The 21,403-nt window shown below is 37.4% G+C and overlaps 1 protein-coding gene across 2 annotated transcripts in view; it reads right to left on the reverse strand.

Moving 5' to 3' along the window:
- The window catches only part of eml3 (EMAP like 3), a 31,697-nt gene extending 10,356 nt beyond the window's left edge, over positions 1–21,341 (reverse strand). Inside the window, exons 1-9 of one of the 2 annotated variants that reach the window (XM_083542134.1) lie at positions 20,797–21,341; positions 8,885–9,061; positions 8,612–8,723; positions 7,487–7,933; positions 4,679–4,795; positions 3,791–3,819; positions 2,303–2,332; positions 898–1,018; positions 646–795 (exon numbers count right to left, since the gene is read on the reverse strand). In XM_083542134.1, coding sequence (XP_083398260.1) covers positions 646–795; positions 898–1,018; positions 2,303–2,332; positions 3,791–3,819; positions 4,679–4,795; positions 7,487–7,933; positions 8,612–8,723; positions 8,885–9,061; positions 20,797–20,821 — 1,208 coding nt within the window. In that variant the 5' untranslated portion in view covers positions 20,822–21,341. The remainder of the gene's footprint in view (positions 1–645; positions 796–897; positions 1,019–2,302; positions 2,333–3,790; positions 3,820–4,678; positions 4,796–7,486; positions 7,934–8,611; positions 8,724–8,884; positions 9,062–20,796) is intronic. The other variant, XM_083542135.1, reaches the window with a different exon arrangement.
- Between the last annotated feature and the right edge of the window lie 62 nt (positions 21,342–21,403).

Raw genomic sequence — 21,403 nt, forward strand, 5'->3', positions numbered from 1 at the left:
ATTTTGTTCAGTATAGTTTGCATGTGGTCTGCTATCATGTACGCTGGGAAACCAACTACATGGGAAGGAGGTGGTCTGTTGCACTAAAACTCTGTTACAATTTTAGTAAATGTGTAACTCAGTAAACTCAAATGTGGATTGGATTAGGATGTATAACGTGTTTTATATGTATATATGTATTTATACATAAATACATTTTTATATGTGTCTCCACCATATCTATAATGTATTTTTTTACCAGTGTGGGAGTGAACACTGCTGGAAATTAGTAGAGTGAGAAAAAACAAGAAAAAACATTTCTGTTTTTTAGAAACATAATTGCTAAAAGAAAAACCTGTTGTCCATTATGTTTGTTAGTTTTCCTAATAAACTTAGTTGAAACTGCACTAGCAATGTCTCCCTTTTCATGAGAAAAAAAAAATATACAGAACCAATCAATAAATTAAAACCAGAATTGCTAAACACATAAAACTATTTTATTATAAATATAGTGTGTTTTGGTTTCCTTTAAAAAGTCTTTTTAACAGTAAGCAGTGATGAAATCTAAGTCAAACATGCGGAACAATAAAATAAATATTTTAACTTGTAGCAAGATGTGTATATTTTCTGTATACTTTGTGTTTAAGGTTGATGTTACATACTCACCATCGCACACAGTCCGTGTGTTTATGATAATATCGCTGCGTTCGTCTGGTGATGTGGTACAGAACCACTACACATGCGATAAAATACACAGCCTCCCCTGATGGAAGTACATACAAGTTCCCCCTACAGTCACGTCCACGATATCCATAGCTAGAAGCAAGTCAAGGAATTTCATTTGAATTATAGTGTAATGCATATTTCTCATAGAAAGGCTGATTCTGATGGCCCTGAACCATAATTGAAAGTGGATACACCCAATCCAGCTCCAGCTTCTCAGAAGGAAGGTCCATCTTAAGTTCTTCATAGTTCTGGATGTTCGAAGGAATGTACATGGTGATCGGCCGGCCACGGATGAACATTTTAATTGACTGGCCTAAGATCCAATGAAAACAGGGAATAGTCACATGAAACATTCGTTTTTTGAATTTCTGAAATTCTGCCGAAGAGACACACATATCACGATATATTTTATGTTAAGATTTGTTAATAATGTTTCCAATAATGCTTTTGTTTAGCATAAATCAATATCTTAGCAAATGATATTTTATTTTATATGATCAACACAGAATTACAGAAAAAAATTAAACAGTGTACCAAAATATATATTAACCTCCAAATAACTACTTGTTAAAATGAAGTCCTGAAATAATATGTAACCATAACAGAGATACAAAATAGGGTGCCGCAAAAATTAAAGAGAATGAATGCCTAGGTCGATAACAACCAGGTCGCAACCCAATATCAGGATGTGGAAGACCTGCTATCGGATCCCAAGAACGTTCCGTGTAAAATCTTTAAACTCCTAATGTATGTTGTGTCCAAAACGTCAGCAACTTAATATTCATTTCTTTTTGATAGGACTCTTGTATAAAAGCAAATGGTACAGATATCATGAACATCAGCATGCCAAGTTCAGAATCATTGTTGGGCTGATATTCAGCAAATGTTGCGTCCCTATAATACTATAACTATATTATATAACTATAATATGTACAGTGGATTTAAAATTTAAAATGTATAAGATTCAAACACACCATAAACAGAGCCTGAAGTATTCCATAATGTAAGCATGTAAGGCAGACGCTTAGACATGAGAGCTGACTTGTGCTAACAAATTTTGGTTTACATTATATTTATTATTTTAACCTAACGTTATAAAATCTGACTAGCAAATGTGATTTGTTGTTTTATTTCCAATGTTACCCTAACATTTATTAGCTTGCTAGCAGCTTGAACAATTTAGCCTAATTTTAGTTGTCTTTATCAGACCTACCTAATAATTTAGACAACAAAATATTAGCTGGATTGTTAGTGCTCAAATTAAAAATCCAGTTTGGTCTAATAAGCGACATTTTGCAACAAATACACTGAGCTAGGCAAACTGGTAGACCTTCTTTTCCAACGTTTCTAGGTAGTAGGTTATTAACATTCCACCTCCTAGGTACTAATGATTGCTGCTTGTTTATTCTATTTACTAGATTTAGAAGAATACTTCCTTGTCTGCTCAATGTGATTGCAAAATCATGTGTGACACTCATGTAGTTTTGCTTTGGCATTCATCTTGTATGCATTCATGCGCTTCCTATAGCAACCTTCAGTGAGCCAGTGTTTGCATACTACTGTGTGCAGCTGTCAACTGCAGAACAAAAACACCTACCTTGTGTTCCTCTCCTTGATCCCTGGGACCCTGTAAGAAAGAAATACACAGATAAACAAGACTGCAGAGTACAATCCCCTCAACCACCTGATCTCGACCATGCGCCAACACCGTGGCCCAGATTTGTCTTCAGCAGTTTCCCTGTGACACTCTCTAGCTCAATTCAGCCAAAAAAAAGAAACCACAATGCTTGTTGGCCTGTTTATGAAGTCGGGGCATGAAAACCCATCTGTGTCCAGCGCAGTGTTATGACAATGAAAAGTAAAAAGCCAAAAAACACTTGCTCTTGGCAGAGTCAGTTAGCTTTGAGTCATCCTAATAAAACTACTCTGTTTGGATGTAACATGGTATACATGGCATTTGATAATATTGCGCACAAAGGAAGTGAAGTATAGAAAAGATTTTGTAAATAATCCCTAGATTCCTTTATTTTTCTCGTGCTATTCTTGACTTTAGCAATTCTACCATCTTAATCCAAGCTTAAAAGGATTTTTAGTAAAAAGTATAAATAGTGAGCCCTTAATCCTGCTCTCAATCCACCTCCAAAACAGGCTGCCTGGTTTACTGGCTCTTTATTTGTTCCGCTTTCATGTAAGGATTTAGGAAACAGATACGCTGAGATAACTTGATGTTTTTAAAAAAATAGTGAGGAGAAATAAAAATAAAAAAACATTTCCCTTGAGTTTCTAGTTCTTGTGGCAGAGAAAAGAAGACATTCATCATTCCTGTCAGAGAGTTTAGAGTCGTGTGGTAATGCAACTAACCACGCTGAGTGAACTTCCAGCTTCAAAAACAAGCTCTCCTGTGTCTAATGCTGCAGCAAGTGTTTGTGCGTCAGTGTGTATGTGTGCACATGCAGGCGTGTATACTTCTACACGTCTTTTCCCATGTGAAGGAAAAAAATTTTGATCTATGTATCTTATGTATCTTATCAATAAACTTATCTTTTACATAATGCGTAGTTTCTTTTAGAGCAAGATGAACCTGCTCAGCATGTTTTTTTTGTGTTGTTTTTTGCCAAGCCAAAGAATTTCTCTTGAAGATGAAATATAAGTTCAAATTTCCAATAGTGGAAAATTGTTTTAAATAAGCATTCATTTCACTGTTTTTATTGTAGTGCAGCATTAAGATTTAAATGCTTGTGAAGGAGTGTGTCTGCTTAGGGTTTTCAAACTGTAAAGCGTTTCCTTTGTATCATTTGCCAAGGAACACTGCTGTGAAAATTCATTCGGGGCTGATAAAGCACTCAGAGAAATATGCACGCCTATCGCACGAACAATGGTGAAACAGTTCTCTACAAATTTTCACCTATTGCTATATGAGTTGAGAAGTTTGTTTTTCCATACACCAATGTAGTTTAAACTCCAGTGTTTGGATTGGATTCGATTGCATGAGCTGGATTGGATCGGGACGCAAACAGGAAAACAGTCTGTCGATGTTTCACACAACAGTGTTTGTAAGAATGTGAGAAAAGCGATGTTTTATTACCTGTGCTGGAGAGGAGGTCTTTAGCTCGGCTATTGAAACAAAGAAGCAAACAAAACAAAACAAAAAAACAGCAATATTGTCAGTGGTGCATGGAAAGTATCAGTTGCACAATACGAACTGTACATCATTTTAAAAGGTCTGTGTGAATCTCTTGTTTCATGTTTCTACATGATAAAATCCGGCAGGCTTTAAAGCTTAGGGCAAAGATATCTATATATCTGCAACAATCATGCACAGTTGCTTGCACGGAGATAAAGAAGATAAAGGAATGTTACTGAGAACTGCCACTTATCTCCATCCTATATGACTATTTATTACTTTGCATCTTTTTAAATACACAAGTAAAGTGGGTATTACATCCTTTAGGATATAAAAAGTTCCTTTGCTCTTAATTAATTGGGTTGGATCCAGAAATAACAACTTTATAAAGCTTTTTTTATATGTTAGTAAATGTACCATGAAATTATAATAGATTGATGAATTCAAAACTCATGAAAATAAGGAAACAGACTTTTCTTTCATAAGAGTTAAATTATGAAGCCCATAATCCCAGTGAGACTTTTCAAATGTGCACATTATCAGTATCCCCCATAATTTATTGTAAAGTTCCAGCACAACATCTATCAAATGTTTTATAAAGCAAGGAGCTCGCTGTTAAAGTACATGATTATACCCCATTGGTTTTCAGACAACATCCATAACAGCCGGATTTGTATAATCCGTGTTTCTTTCTTTCCAAGCAGCATGAAGCTATCGTGGGGTTTTTTTTCTGAGTGCTGCCAAGAGAAAGGACCTACTAATAGTTCAAGGCTAATTACAGTGTTTGGAAGCAGTCCATGTTTGTAAAAGAAACAGTCTCTGATGAAAGATGAATGCAAACCCACTCACCCCTCTAGACTTGGAGATCTGGTCAGCAGGTTGGTCGATGATGCTGCTTTTTTAGGCATTCGCTGTTTGGTTTTGTCCTGCGTGTCCTTACCCACTTTCTCACTATTCCTCCGTTCCCTAGACACAACACAAGTACTATGTGACACTGGATTTAAGCGTCAGAGAAGTGTGTTTGCAGCAAGACATATTCTTAATTACAGCCTATTGAAATTGAAAGGACTAAATAAGAGTGGATTCTCTGTAAAGTCAACACATCTCACACACACATTCACTCACACACACACACACACACACACACACACACACACACACACACACACACACACACACACACACACACACACACACACACAGGGAATCGAAATCACTAAAGTGCTTATGACCTATAACACTCCCTCTATCACAAAAGAGGAGCTTTACACCAAAAAGCATTTGCTCTTCTCTAACGCAAACATACGTGTATTTGAACTTTGCTTAATGCGCTGTGTGTGGGTGCGTGAATTGAACGGTTGTTTCCTCTGACACACACCCCATTTCCTGTTCCTCTAAAAGTCATACACTCTCCAATTTAAGACATATAAAACAGGAAACAGTGTTTCTGGCCAAACGGGGAAGTGAAACTTTGTTGATGGAGCGTCAACTCCTGTCCATCACACTCGAGAAGGTTTTTTTGGGTTATAAATTCACCTTTTAACATTCCTTAACAAATTACTCTGACAGTGATACGTTTTTTCTTACAGATGGAACTACATTGTGCACTTCAGTGCAAAACCTGATAATGTAAAATTGTGGGTTAATTCCCTGATGCATATAATGTTTTAGAGATGCGTATAGGTGCATCAGTGTGTTTTCTTTCCTATCGTTTCTCCCGAGACAAACCTAATGCTCCTCTTTACCTTGTTTTCCTTGTTTCCTTTTTTTATTTTCTCCTCCCTATTGTACTGTGCTCACGACTAAAGGACTCACCTGCTCTATATTCTGTAGTTAACTCTCGATCTGCCCTGCGGCATTATTCGCAACTGAGATCTCAAACTGTCATATTTTCCACTCCAAATATTTCACGCAAACATCTCTCAACAGCGCAATGGAGCCAGAACCTGTATCGTTCACCTCCGCATTCTGTGTCACAAACAGTTTTAGAACTGGACGTTGTGATCTGTGATGAAACCTAACGGAAACCAGGCTCATAAATCTAATTATATGACGTACTGGCACGCATGCAACATTTCTGTTTGTATAAAAAGTTAATCTATAATCTTCCTCTTTTTCTAACCCTGTGTACGATTTCAATCCGGTTGTGGTGTTGCATTTTCCAGACTGAAGTCATTATAGAGAAAATACAATTCTACTCAGTGAAACACACATGCTTTCTTGACAGTCTATTAAGATCATTTCTACACACACACACACACACACACACACACACACACACACACACACACACACACACACACACAAATCTATGCACTCCCACACTAAATATTTCAAATGCATTCAGTGAAAGATCACCCAGAAACCTTCATGCACAAAAACAAGCCAGGAAATACAATGCATGACAAAATTTCCAAAATAGACTTGATTAGATAAGTGGAATTTGATTGGGTTAGTGGGCTCTCATTGCCAGGGTTCTTTCTATTCTACAAACGTTGTGTATCACGTTTCCAGAAACCAGTCCAAGATGCAAATAAGCTGTAAACTCTTCATTCTCGCCGTGGCAAATTTACAAGTGTTTATTCAGCCGAACAGATATACTATAAACACTCCAAAAAATCACTTCCTTCCTCTGTCCAATTTAGACTTTAGCAATGACCTCATTGGCTCTACATGCAGCAGAGGAATCTACAATCTGACCTGCGGCGTCACTCGGCGCGTTAGTGCGTAAATGCTAGTGATCCTAGTCACATTTTCCACTCAGCTAATTCTTCATGCACATCACTCAACACTACAGTAAAGCCAAAAACTGTCTCGTTCAACCATGCCTTGCTTATCATAAACAACTTCCAACCAGGCAGAAAGCACTGGCATCATCTCTGCTAAAACCTAATGCCAAACATCTTCTAATAGAATGTGTTTTTTGTATGATATGATGAAATGCATGCAATCATCCCATGTAAATCTTGTTGTTGTTGTTGTTGTTGTTAAAGTTACATAGGATCTGTAGAAGTGTTTTCTCAAGAAAATTGTATGCTATACTGCCAGAACTGAAGAATTATACGGTTTGGACAGACTTAACCATATGATATTTACTTGCAAATAAATACATGTGAAAAGACTTTACCAAAGAAGTAAAAGAACAAATTACGCAGGAGAGTATTATCTGTTTTTAAGCGTAAAATCTCAGAATAACAGAATTGTCCAAACCTTAAAATTCCAAGGTTTCAATTTAGCAAAAGGTTCTTGAAATTTTTTTAAGGTCAAAGAGACTTGCAATTTGGCTTTCATTGGCCTGCTTACACTATATTTACCCTTGCTCATATATTGTAAAAGGCTTGCACTAAAAAAAGGGCTGGGCTTAGCACTAATCCCCCCACCCTGGCCCAGGACTCTAAATATTAAAGGATTTGTCTTCAACACCCTTCAAAGCAGTTTACTCTTTGTGCCAAAAAGTAGCCCTGAAAAGTAACATTGAAGAAAAGACTGTTCTTTACAAAAGGCTTCTGTTGCATCTTGGAAAAAAAGGAGGCATTAAGAGGTATTAATAATTATAGCATTAGTGCAAGTGATTGGGTTAGATTTTCAACTAAGCCAAAGCAGGAAGGTCATGCAAAGATGAAAAAAAGACTGGATTTGACGAGTGGTTAAACGCACAGCGGTTTCTTCTCGCCCTCCAGAATGGGAGAAAGGGGTCCACTGTGTGTTGGTGGTGCTGGAGAACTGGAAGTTGGAGTCTGAGGAGCCGAGCCTTGGCTGTCTTCACTGCTTTTGCTGTGTTGTTGTTGGATGCTTTTGATAGATGTGCACTGGATGGTCTCCTCTAATTTAGAGTGCCAGCTTTTGTCCTTCTCTTCACTGTCTTCTTCCTCCTGACTCTCCTGATGAGCTTTGTGCAGGGCCCCATGCATGAGCGAGACCCCTTCGGGAAGTGCGTCCTCCAGAGAAAGACTCTTAGAGGTCTTGATTAGAGCCAAAGGCGACCTCTCAGGCTCAGGGTTCCAAGGTTCAGTTTGTGTGGCCTTTTCACTAGTGACTGTTTTTAGGCTGGGGATGAAGTGAGCTCTACTACCCTCACCATTTTCAGATGAGTTTGAGACATGGCTGAAGACACACACAGTCAAAAGGGATACAAGCAATAAACCATCATCATTTGCATTGTAATAAAATCTCTATTAATAGGTATAGCCTTTGAACTATGCATGTGACTGAGGCCTAATATAATTTCTAAAACAGAAAACTATCATTGCAAAAACCTCTCAGTTAACTCAGTTAACCATTTTAGAGAATATAAAACTTCCAAAACATATACCTAATGGAAATAATTATTCAGGGACCCCAATGTGAACTATATTTTAGTCTAAACATAATAGCAAATCAATAATTATGAAGTCTGTATGTTCTCACAAACCAAGCAATTCTGAAACAGAATATTGCTCAGTTGTCCCAGGGTCCAAGTATGCCAAAGAACATTGTGTTCTTTCTTTGTTGTGCTAAATGTGAGGGTGGGAAAACTGCATTTCTCACAACTTGAGGAACTCGAACCTCCAGGGACACATTATAGACAGAAGCTTTGTCATATCCCGTCTGTTGATCAGTTTATTCATTATATTCAGCACATTGTTAACATGTTACGGTTTCGACTTTAAAGTTTAAAGAATAATAATGGCTCATAACTAGATGGTGGGTGTTCATTTAGTTTTAGAATTAACAGCTCTTTCAGACAAAATAAACATCTTCCAATATGATTCAAAGAATACACAGATGTGTCTGCACGGATACCTGTCAGTTGTGTTGTGCAGCCCGTCCAGAGAACTGGTGGAGTGTCTGTAGGGTTTGGAGAACCCATCAACAGAAAAGGACTGATTCAACGCCCGAGCTACACCAGGGTTCACTGCGGTAACATACAAACTGGTACATTAGATTGTTTATCCCTTTTACATTTCCAACAAAATCCTGTTAAACTTGTGATTGTAAGATAAAAAAAAATCTTCACCCAATGTAAAAACATTATGTATGTTTATGCAACAGTATTTAGAGTTCGAATGATCTTACTCGCAATTAGCTGCTGCTTCAGTAGCGGGATCTGTTGGTCGTGGAGGCGGAGCTTGCGCAACGCATCAGCCAATGAGGACTTGAGCAGTGTGATCTCATCTTCCTGTGCCTGCAGCCGCACTTCCATAAGTGAGAGCCTGTCTGGAAACTCTGCGCTGCTTCCAGCCGACACATCATCTGTGCAAATACACAGACCTGGTCACCTTAAATCATTGTTATGAACATTATATTGCTTTTAGAGAACACAGGCAAAGTGATACACTAATAATAATTCAGTGCTCTATGATAGGTTTGGGACGCCAGGCTCAGAACAATAAATACATTGAAATATAGCCGAACAGAACACTGTTAACATCATTAACTGTGACATAGACACGACTCACCCTCTGTAGAAAATTATAGCCAATGAAAATGTGAGGCCATAGATGCAAAGGTACCACTGTTCAAAGTTTCACACACTTTGCATAAAGTATAAGAAAAGCAGACACATAATTCCTGTTAAGTCATGTCTCAATAAATCTTTCATGTTTTCATAAAAGGATGTCCAATAACCCGGGCATGCAGAAAAAATCAAACCAGCTATCCAGGCTACCAGTTTTTCCATGGGTTATCCAGGTGACAGACAGGTTCATATAATGTTTAAGTACAGCGATTCATTCATCCAACATGCAGAGAAAAATATCTACTCAATTTCACAAGAGGAAACTATTTTTTTTTAAATATTGCTTGGACACAAAACCCTCCATTTGGTTCATATATTTTACAGCAACAAATAAGTGACCTTTAAATCATGACATCAACCGAGGGTGTTTCTACAAACTTCATTACCGTATCAAATGTCTGTACACACTAAACCATCACACACAAATGTGGTTATTCTTCAAACTATTGCCAAAAGCTCACAATTGTTTTGAACGCCACTGTATGATGTCACATTACAATTTACAATCACTATAAGGGCCCAAACCTGTTCCAGCATGACAGTACCACTGTGCACAAACCCATAAAGACAGGTTTGTATCAAGATTGGAGTGGAAGGAATGGCCTGTACAAAACCATGACCTCAACCCTACTGAATACCTTTAAAATCAACTGAAATGTGCCAGGCCTTCTCACTTGACATTACTGCCTGATCTCACCTCACTAATGCTCCAAAATCTACTAAAAACTCTTCCCAGAAGAGTGTGGAATATTATAAGGGTTACTAAATCTGTGGGTCCATGCTTCTGGAATGAATATGATGCACAGGTGTGAATAAACCTTTGTCCATAACACACATGAAACAGAAATAATTACATTTTATACTTAATACTTTAGCACATTTTAATGTAAAAGGTTTTCACATTCACTTATTTACAGGTGACACGTTTTTGAGTGAGACACATTTAGAGTGGAATTTCTCGTTTTTCTTTCTAAATGCAAATTTCTTTTCCTTTCTGTCTAATTTATCGTCAATCTGGTCATTTGCATGCTCTCACTCACCAGCCAGCCCTAGCTCCCTATATTCCCACATAATGAGACCAACTTTAAGGCATGTGACCCTACTCTACCATATCTTACTGCTACACTGTGTGATATATTGGTTGATATTATTCTGATTGACAAAGAGCAGAGAGAATAATGTCATCTTTTCCATTCATACAGCTTGGCCAGTCTTCCTCTCTTGTACTCCTGGCCATGGATGGTTGTGGCATTGTTTGGATTTGAAATCCCTTTTTTTCCCCTTTTTTTTTTCTTTTTTCTTTTTTTCAGTCAGTCTGGAGCCAGTTGTTCTTTGTTTTTATGTGAGAAACCCGAAGGCAATTGGCGACTGAACAAATGACAAAAAATGTTAACACACCTCTACCGTAAGTACAAGATTTCTATTTGGTTAGAGCAAGTTGATAAGCTTGTATCTGTTACAACAGGTAGTGTTATAACATGCCCACAAATTAGACTTTCATGTGTGATAATCATTGTTTGACAGTATGTTTTTCATGTCATTGCAAACTGTCATAAGGTTACAATTCACAATCCACATATACTAATCATAAATCTTTGCATTGTGGAAACTGCTAGCTAGAATAAGTTAGCTACCAGGGTTGCCTGTGTGACAAAACCAGTCCAAAGACTTTTCTAAACTCAAAATATGCTTGATAATCTGTATTTTTGATGCATTTACTACAGTTACTATATGTGTATTGCTACAGCGTTCAGCTACATATTCTATATTCACTATATTCCAATTGACAATGTATTTACAGTTTTAAAAAATCCAAAATAAAAAATTAACCAAAAAAACCCCCCCAAGAAACACTGGTCTAGAAAACATTTTGAAAACCTTAGCAGCCAAAGGGGTCTATTAACAGAAGCTGTTGCACAAGTTGTGGCAAAAAAATTCCACAGGCAATTGTGTCACAACCATAAATACCAATGTCAACTGATTCTTTGGAGGCGTGGTGTCAATTTTAATATACTGTGTGGCCGTTAAACAGCTCTTCTAAATCTAATATGAACTCCTACACTCAAAAAGCCACCCTGCTTCTAACAGACACATGTCATAGATTTTTCTATTGTTCTCTAGCCTTATTGTGCAAGACAGTCAACCAGCTGACTGCTGAGGTTGTTAGAGAGGTGACTGTATAAATGGATAGATAAACAGGTTTTACCAGAAAGTTTCTAAACTAGAACTGTGGTTGAACCTCTGAATATTCAGCGCCAACATTTACAAGCTGAGGTTGACATGGGTTGCTGGTAGTCAGAAACACAGAGGCACAGAGTTTCTGAAAAAGAAGCATGGGTGTTCTCTATTCAGGCTCTATGAAAATGTAGGAGGATTCATTCTATGCTGCCTGAACCAAGCACTTATGCAATCACTCAATGCCCTACAGTCAGCAGCTGACATTAAATTACCAAAGCAGTTGTTCTAAAAAAAAAAAAAAAAAAAAAAAAAAAAAAAATACAACCTAAATTAATTTTTCATTTCCATGTTTCAGATCTTCTATATTCAGGCCACAATATATAAAGGGAAATAGAAGCGTTTTAACAACTTGTTGCAATGTGTGGTGTAGACAGTTGGCCAACTTGGACCGGAGTTTTAAGTGTTTTACTCTACAAAACTATAATTACAAAAAAACCCCACTAAAACATTGCATTGCTGTATTATGGCTGTCAACAGGTCTGAACATTCATTCAGAACATCGGATCAAATGTCTTCCTCATAGATGAATAAAGCTGATCCCTATCCAAAGTTTTTATTTACAATAAACAAAGCCTTAACAAGGATCTCATGCATATAAATTCTGCCTCATGAATCCTGCGTATTTATAAAAATTTCTCTTTACTGCAGTATAAACTTCACAGTGAGTTCAAATTCCAGGCCTATTGATGGCTTACCTCTCAACTTGTAATCTCAGTATTAAGTTTCTTTACAAAATTATCTGCCAAAAAATAGCTTGCATGTATTACCAACTCTGTGCGATCAATATATTGTTGCTTTAAAGAAGTTTTACAATGGACTTCTACAATATTTTGTCAAAAGTCAATGACGTCAATAAGAAAGTGTGCAATGCCAGCATACGGGAGGAAACATCTGTTGATCCTAGACCACTACTTTCTACTACGTCTCACAAAGATGACTAACGTGGCAAGAGTGTTCCAGTATGTTTCAAAAGCTGACGTGGCCAAGAATCGCATACTTTCACAAAAAGGGGAAATGTGACCAACATGGCAGATGACCAAACCTACCTTTAGTAAACCCAATGTCAACATTCAAATGTATCTGGTTTCCTCAACACTAAGAGGTTAAAACAAATAACTTTTACAACAATATTCTGTTAACTTGTTGGAAAGAGGTGCCAAAAAAAAGTCAATCAGGTTGCAACATTTTAAATGATAAAGACTGGGATTAACTGTTGTTGATTTTCAAATACAAAGACCTTTTTTTTTTTTTCATTTGGTTGTGCTGACAGCAAGACCATGTAACAAGCTGCATAAAGGATTTGAGAGCTTTTATAGTATCAAAAAGTTTGCCAAGACACATACTAAGTAATCTGCATTACATCCAACGGGCAAAAAAAGGTTAAGTGCATGCATGCCCAAAGAGAAAACAACTAAAATATACAAAGGTTTACAAGGGTTACAAAGAAATATGTTCTTTCCTAAGAAACCTCATTACGGGAGATTCAGCCTACTTCTGTGGGAGCTGCTGTGTAAACCTCAAATAGAGAAGTTGGGAGATTTTTAGCTGGTATGAGAGAAGAGGCTTTTGTGCAAATACAATACCTTTCCATTGCTGGTCACTTAAAAGAGAACAATAAAAAAAAAGAACAAAAGTGAACAAACAAAGTGCCCTATTTTGTGTGCATTCCTTCTTTCATTAGGACAAAAGGATAACTGATTCAACCGGTAACTTTTTACAATGGATGAAAGCATTTGTGGTCAAAAGGGCAAAAGTAAAACAGAAAGACAAACAAGCAAGAGCTCCCGAGGCAAGCTGCCTCATGATCATGTCACAAAAAAATAACAAAGGTTAGAGACTTATAGGGCATGTTTTCAGGAAGCCAATTTAATAACCTTTCAAAAAAAAAAGGTTTGCAATTCAACAAAAAACTGGTCCATGAACTTATTTTCTGTTACTTTTACTGGTATTTACACCTCAATTACTGAATTTTACTTCTGGCATGCAGGGCAGTCATTTCTTTCTATTACAGTCACTAAGTGAGATCAGTATGTCCAGCTGTGTCTCAATCCCGAATGTTAGCCATCACATGTTTAGACGTGTCTATTACTGCTTAAAAAGGCATGCTGAAACCCGCCAAGTCTGGCACATCGGGAACCAATTCGAAATTTGTGTTCATCTGGATTCTCTTTTTTGTCCGCTCTTATTTGGCTGTTGATGATTTCCTGACATTTGTTTGGCCACATGAACAAGACTGCAACAGGAATCTTTTTTTCTGGATGTCTTTCACTTCCAATCACTCCCCATTCCATCCTCATAAACTGCAGTGTGCTATGCAAACACTGCAATACACTGTCCACGAGTGCAGAGTGATAAACTATTGTGAGATAGCTGTGTATTCAGCCCACATACTGTACACTGCACTTCCTGCTTGGCATTTGATACACAAAAGCCTTTGAGGACTGAAATTGCAAGTTCCAAACCTCTAGTAACAGTAGACGATGGTGAAAATGTTTTACCGCCTAATTCCTGTCTTCACCTTGCAGCTTCGCTAGGTCAAATGAGGAACTCTAACTTTCTCTCTTTCCCACCCTCACCACACAAATAAAATCCTCCTACAAAAATTATATTTTTGTAATGCACCTTTAATTTCTTTTCTTTGTGTAGATACCATAAGAAGCAGTAACACATCCAACAACCAGAAATGCTTTACAGCTAAGAATCCGAGGTCGCTAAAAGATTTACAGTCTTGTTTTCAATTGAATTGATGTTTCAGGAACTCATTCCAGCATGAAAGATAAAATAAGATTAGCTGATGAGTTACAGCTATGGAATGTGAGGGAACGGAGCCAGATTCTGCGTCACACTTTTCAGAATATCTCTTTTCATTATTGTGTCTGGTCACTTCGGGTCTTGAGATTAAATGCTGCCTTGTTGCTGCAGACATGTTTCCTGTCTGAACCACAAATTTTCTGGCATTAAAGCGTATTCTTCTTGGATGATAGCTCTGGTTTGGGCCTTTCTGCAGATCTGCAATCATATGACAATCTTTGTTTATCGAGTTTGCAAAGATTAAGTTATCCAAGTGCTCCGCTAAACTTCCCGGCCACATGGGAAGCAGCACAGAAGGATATTCATGAGCTACTAACAATGAAACAACTATGAAGTTGCAAATGGCATTTCAATTTCAAAAGCAATGAAACAGAATTTTATCACTGAATACAGGAGAACAGTGGAAAGTAAGGTGTATTACATACTTATGCTCATGACCATGAGATAACAAATTTGAAGTTATGATCTGTATTTTAATCCAATGCCTAAAGCCAACAGCATCATGGAGAACTCGCTTTACTCTATACTTACCAGCCTCTCTTTTCAATTACACATTTTTAGACAGGCAGAACTAAGAATTAACACTTTTAGAATTAGAATTGATAGAATTCAAGTCTAAACTAAAGTCTAAGCTATGTTGTTTAAGGAAAGTTCAGTCTTAGAATCAGTCTTAGTCTTCAGTAATTTAACAAAAAAAAAAACAAAAAAAAACTACAATAAAGAGAATCCTGTAGTGGCATGCATTTAATGGTTTAACAATTTCTAATGACACTGATATGGTGGTATACCATTAAACCGTAAAGACCTGGGTCCAGACTTACATTCCTCAATAGATCTTTTTTTTACTGGTGTAGTCATTGAATAATTAAAATCAATAAGGAGGCTATAATCAGTAATAAAAAAACAGTAAAGCGGATGTTCTAAAACGGCTTAATGCACATATCAGTCCTTAATCTGTAAAGACTACTGAATTATTAATGTATGGTGTAATATAATAATCAACTCTTTTGAATTACTTGCTGTTGTGTGTGCAGACATTATTCTATGGTAAAAATTACATCTAATAATAAACCAATGAATGAAATAACAGAAACCAGGCTATAAAAGGAAAGGCAGAACTGAAGGAAAGAGGGATAGAACTGTAAATATTATTCAACAACTTTACAACAATAGTTAGTGTCAGTGCTTTGTAATAGTTATTAGGATTTCTGCCACAGGAGAGTTTATAAGACAAAGTACTTTACACGTTCAGCTTTCTCAGTAACATCAGGTTACGTTGCACTGTTTAAAGCTATAATGTAAGTGGTAGAACAGTAGCTTGTCTCGTGTACATTCCTCAACATTAAAATGGACAAAAAGCATGTTGTTCATCCATTAATAACTCTATTATTGTTGGCAAATTACCATAATGTCAAAGGAATAAAATACCTTTCAAAAGTATTAGTTTTGGGGAAGTAGCCTGTTATTTTGTCATACCATGTTATCTCATCACATATAAAATGATCTGATATGGGCTATGTGCAAATATTTTTGTTTGTTTTTATTTACATTGTTTTAAGAGCTACTCAAATTAAGACTGTATGCTGTGTGTATTTGTATATTTCACTTTGAGAGCTGCAATGTGTCAGGACTCTAATCCCTACAGTTACACTTCATCGCATATATTATGTGTTGCCTTAGATTGAGAAGGTGTGCTATAATGACTCCTGTGCTATAATAATGATGCTCTCCTGAACTGACACAGACCTCAGTGCTAAAAGCTGCAACAAAATGAACAGTCAAATGCTCTTATGACTCGATAGTTGTACCCAATTCATCAAGCATTGTATTTATAAGTACGCATTTCTCTCCGTCAGGCCGCCCACCATCGACTGCGGTATTTCCTGTCAGTCTCTAGAACCTGCATGCTGGTGTCTGCCCCTGCACTTTCACTCGCTTGCACACGCAGTTCTAAAGGTACACACACGATCTCACCTCTCAGTATGACGATGCAGGACAGCTGCTCCGAAACATACACAGCTACATTCTGGTTTCAAAATGCTAAAGTTTGTCTGCTGGATAGTCATGGTGCAATAGTCTTACAAAAGATTCACACATTTCTGATTTTTATCTCTTTCATAATTCATTAACTGTAAATTCCCTTTACAACACAATGAAAGGAATGAAACCGACTACAAAAAAAAAGTCTTTTTTTTAATTTTATCTTTGATAGAATCTATAGAATTGGTATTGGATGTTGTCAGAAAGAAAGTTCTGTAGAGTACAGTAGGATCATTATCAGATCTAAGACCTGGACTTATTATACATAAAGTTCTTATTTAAGCTGTTATCTTTACTAGGATCTTATTTTAAACCAACAAAAGAATTTAAAAGCTTTAAAGCAAAGCAGTAATGACAACAGTATGACTGGCAGAGAAATGCTTGCATGCCAACAAGCCTCACAAAGCCATTATACCAAAAAAAGGACATAATTAATAATTTTAACAGGGAGAGGAATCCTGGAGTAAAGGTATTCACAAAACAAAGCTTGTGAGATATCTAATAACCTGGTAACAGAAATAGATGAGCTGCCTGAAACCACAAACCGATTTACCGTAGACTGCATTATTTTAGAAGTTTGTAGGCAAAATATCTGTAGTGTTGTATTACCAGTAATCGAGTGAAATCCTACAACGCAGAACTCTTACTGCATGTGGGGTTTGAAGTGCAGTCTGTCTAATATGTGCATTGTGATTTTGGACCAAGTTTACAAATCGCTGTGGAATATCATCAAGTTTATATCATCACCTGAGTTTACATGCATACAAAATTCTAATTACATTAAATACTAGATCAAAAAATCTCTTCATGGTCTTAGTTGCGTCCACTTGTATAAACAACCACCAGTCACGAAACACCTCCCTGAAAAGGTCTTAAAAACGTTCTGGACTGACAATAAACAGGAGCTGCAGTAATAAGTTTAAATCATTTCGGTAAGCGTCTCTGCACAAAAATAGAGTCTGATGCCTAAAGTCGTGTGTCCATCTGTCTCCTTTCAGCTAAACATTTAAATATGACTGCAATTCGGAAAGCGGGTTTGTGTACTGTATTTCATAATTGGCGGTGAAATGTTCGTCATAGTCGAGGTTTATTTCTTCCTCCTGCCTTTCAGCTCTTCCCCCATGCTCTGTTTTGTCCATTCGGGTATCAGGAGTTAAGCATGTCATACCTATGCTAGAAATTCAATTTAACCATTAGAGCAATGTTCATATCTCATTTGAACAGCTTGGTCTGAATCACCATTTGTTTTAGGTCAGTCAGCCTGAACTGTTTGTATGTGTATATAGAGCATGGTCCAAAAATCTGAGATCACATATATATATTTTTATTTTTAAAAGGAAATAAACATGTTTGAGAATTATTCAATATTTATAACAAGAAAAAGTAAATATAATTGTATTTTTTAATTCATATATTTTTTGTTTAATTATATATTGTCCATGTTAACAATACTAGACCTCGCACCGCACATGCATGAACTGCAGTTTAGATTACATGAAAAAAAAGGCATATAAATCAAACATGCACGTATACATGGGGATGTGCAAGCAAACTGATTTTTATCAGCGCACTCCAATTTCCTTTTAGAAAACTAATAACGTGGCACGGATATTTCGCTGTCTATGCATGTAAATGAAACTATCTGCCTGAAATAGTATTATTTTGTTTTCAATTTGGTATTTGAATCCTGTCTATTGCGATTTTGCGAACGCAAACACACTAATGACTTCAATACACCAGCCTCAATATCCCAGACAAATTCAATCAGCTGGTTTGTTTATGGTTAGTCAGAATGCAGCAGGATATACATGCTCACACAAACACCACTGATTAGATTTGCCACAGCTTTCCAGAGCATAAGTAGTACAAAGACCAATACTCTGATAATAACTGATAATGATTGACAGGTGGCAGCTTGTGTATCATTACTGACCATGTAATCTGAATTTCCTTAACCTCTAAACCCATGTCTCCTCTATAATAAAATAATCACAGAGCAGCAATCACTGAATTAAATATTCATTATGTGAAATAAACCAGGTACAGCACAGATCTTAAAGCATTGGCAGTGGCTACAGTGGGACATAATGTCATAATGTACATAATGTCATAACATCAAATCAAAGAAGCACAGTAACAAGCATCTTATTGAATGTTGGTCCAGTGTTCAAGTCATTATTTGCTTCCTTTAGGTTCAATTAAACTCATTCATGGTGTTTTTTTAGAGCCTTTGGTAAATGTGCTGCTAACAAAACAAGCGTTAACAATGAACCTGTACTGTTTTTATTCCTAACAGTTTATAAACCAGACAAAATACCCCCACCTACCACCAAGTGTCTTGTAAATCCTATGAAAGTCTTTAAGTATTATATTATGCCATGTCATCCAGCATCATTTTTAATCCAGGCCATGTGAAATTTTATCGGTGGACTATTTCGTAAGTCCGTGGAGTAAAAGCTGGCACGCGTTAGAACTTCATCAGAAGCACACAGTGAAAAAACTTAAACACTGCCAGTACACGCCTGAGGCTTTTCTCCATGTGATATTTACGGTTTCCCAAAGCCCTTCAGCTCGAGAGGTTTACAAGGCTGTAAACAAAACACAAACACGAAAATGCTGGAACCACACAATGGTCTGTACAGCATTAGATCTTAAGTGCTGCATACGTCATTGTAATAGTAAGAACAGCACGTCTAGTCTTTATAGAGAGCTCATTGCAAGGTACTGCACAAAAGAAAAATCATATATATATGTATCACGTAGCATGTACAGGTCACCAACCAACTGTGCCACATCTCCAGGGATCAAACTGGGCTCTGAGAAAATGTCTAAATCAGCAAAGAATTGCTGTGATGTTTTATCACTCGGAGAATGATGTGTGGGGTGTTTTGTTTTTTGCTCACCGTGGTTGTAAAGAGTGCTTATGTCCTATAACTATAGACTTCTGGTCAGGTTAAAAACGTTCTGGTGATTCTCATCTCACCTCTCTTATCAGCAAGGTGTTTCAGCTGCTCACAGGAAATAGTTGTTGTTGTTTTTTCACACCATTGTGTGTGAACTCTACAGACAGTTGTGTCCTAAAATTTAAGGAGACCAGCAGTTTCTGAAATACTCCAACCAACCAATCTGGCAGCATCAACCATATCACAGGTAAAGCCAAAGAGATCCCATTCCTGCCACCAATTTTAATGCTGGATGTAAACAATCACTGAACCTCTTGACCTGCATATGTCATTACTTCAATGACATATGACTGGCTAAAAGTGTATAGGTAGTGTCAAAAAAAAAATCCTCTCTCTCTTTCTCTCTCTCTCTCTCTCTCTCTCTCTCTCTCTCTCTCTCTCTCTCTCTCTCTCTCTCTCATTAAATCTACCTGTCAAACCTCTGTCTTTGTCCAAGAGACTCATCAGCGGCAGCAACCGTACTGCCTGTTACAAAGTGCTGACACCAGAGACCATGTGCACGAATGTTAAATATGGATCTCTCTATAGAAAATGTGTCTCCACATTAGCTTTGTTAAGCAGCAACACTCTTTAAACTATTTATTAATACGTAATAGAACATATGTGCTGACAGAAGTCACTGTGAGATAGCTGTTACTACTGAAATATTATATCGAAAAGAAAATGTATCCATTGAAGAAACAGTAAAACGTTCTTACCAATTCCCTGTCGTACACCACATTCAGTGTATCGAGTCTTACATCCATAATTGACAGAAAAACATGGAAACATTTGGACACCAAATGAGACAATGTCTTTTGTGAAAAGCGCTATATAAATATACTTGACTTGACTTGGTGTCAAATCATTGTTAGTTGAATGAATCCCAAAAAAAAGATGATTGCATGCATTTCCATGGAAGGAGTGCTAATCATAGTGTGTAATAACACACATGTTAAAGATGTGTGCAACATTCTTGGTGCCCACCACCACCACCACCAAATATCAATTGAATCCCTGGACTGGATATGACCTCATTTCTGACAGGGTAACACAACTTTTTTTACATGTTATAAATCACTATTAGTGAGTGGCTTGATTTCTAACAACTAGAAAATAGATTTCCATTGCAACACAAACTCTGAAATGTCTACCACAATTACCCACTGAATTGAGTTTTTCAGGTTTAATGAAACAAAAACTGGCATTCTGGCCATCTGACAAACAACACGATTGTAGTTTCACTTCGGAGGAGGGAGAAGTTCATGGCATTTGAAACGACCAAATAGAAATAAATAAGAATCATGCAGCAATTTTATAAGCAAACAGCCAGAGGAGCAAACAGGATCCAAACTTCAGGACAGCTCTGATTTCTCATCTAGGGTGTTGAGGTTTCAGTCGAGGCAGGTCTCACAAGTCGAAGGTGCTCTGACACTCACCCAGACTGTTTGTTGATCCATCCATGATTTAATTCTGATCCTGGTTTTAAACCATCTTGAAAAGGCGCCCTGTCGCGTGCGAGGAATCCACTCGATTCATTGTTGGAAGTAAGAAAGTTGAGAAAGTAAACTCAGCAGCAACACCCCGGGAAAAAGACAAGACACGTGTGTGTGTGTGTGTGTGTGTGTGTGTGTGTATGCGTGCGTGCGCGCCTGCGTGTGTAGGGCGACGGACTGAAAATGCAACTCCAGTCCAAAGCCACACATATGCAGGAAATGCACGACGAGGGCAAGTGCACATGTAACTACAGTAGGTGTAAATGGATTGTATGTCGCAGAGACAAATCTCCACCCCCACACACACACACCCCACCACCACCACCACCACCCCCTTCCCCGTGCAAACTTGAGACATTTCAATAAAAATTCGCACTCCTTTAACTCCTAAAACTACTAAACAAGCTATATTGTGTCAATTCGTGGGAAATAGGCTGCAAAGCACAGTGCGGTTCATTTCTCATGACAACTTGCAGAACAAGTTTCTGTTCTCATCCGCCACCTAGCGGCCACTGGTGATGTGTCGTTCATGAACGATTCGTTGATATTG

The sequence above is a fragment of the Silurus aristotelis genome (genome assembly GCF_946808225.1).
Source record: "Silurus aristotelis genome assembly, chromosome: 5".
Classification (NCBI taxonomy): domain Eukaryota; kingdom Metazoa; phylum Chordata; class Actinopteri; order Siluriformes; family Siluridae; genus Silurus; species Silurus aristotelis.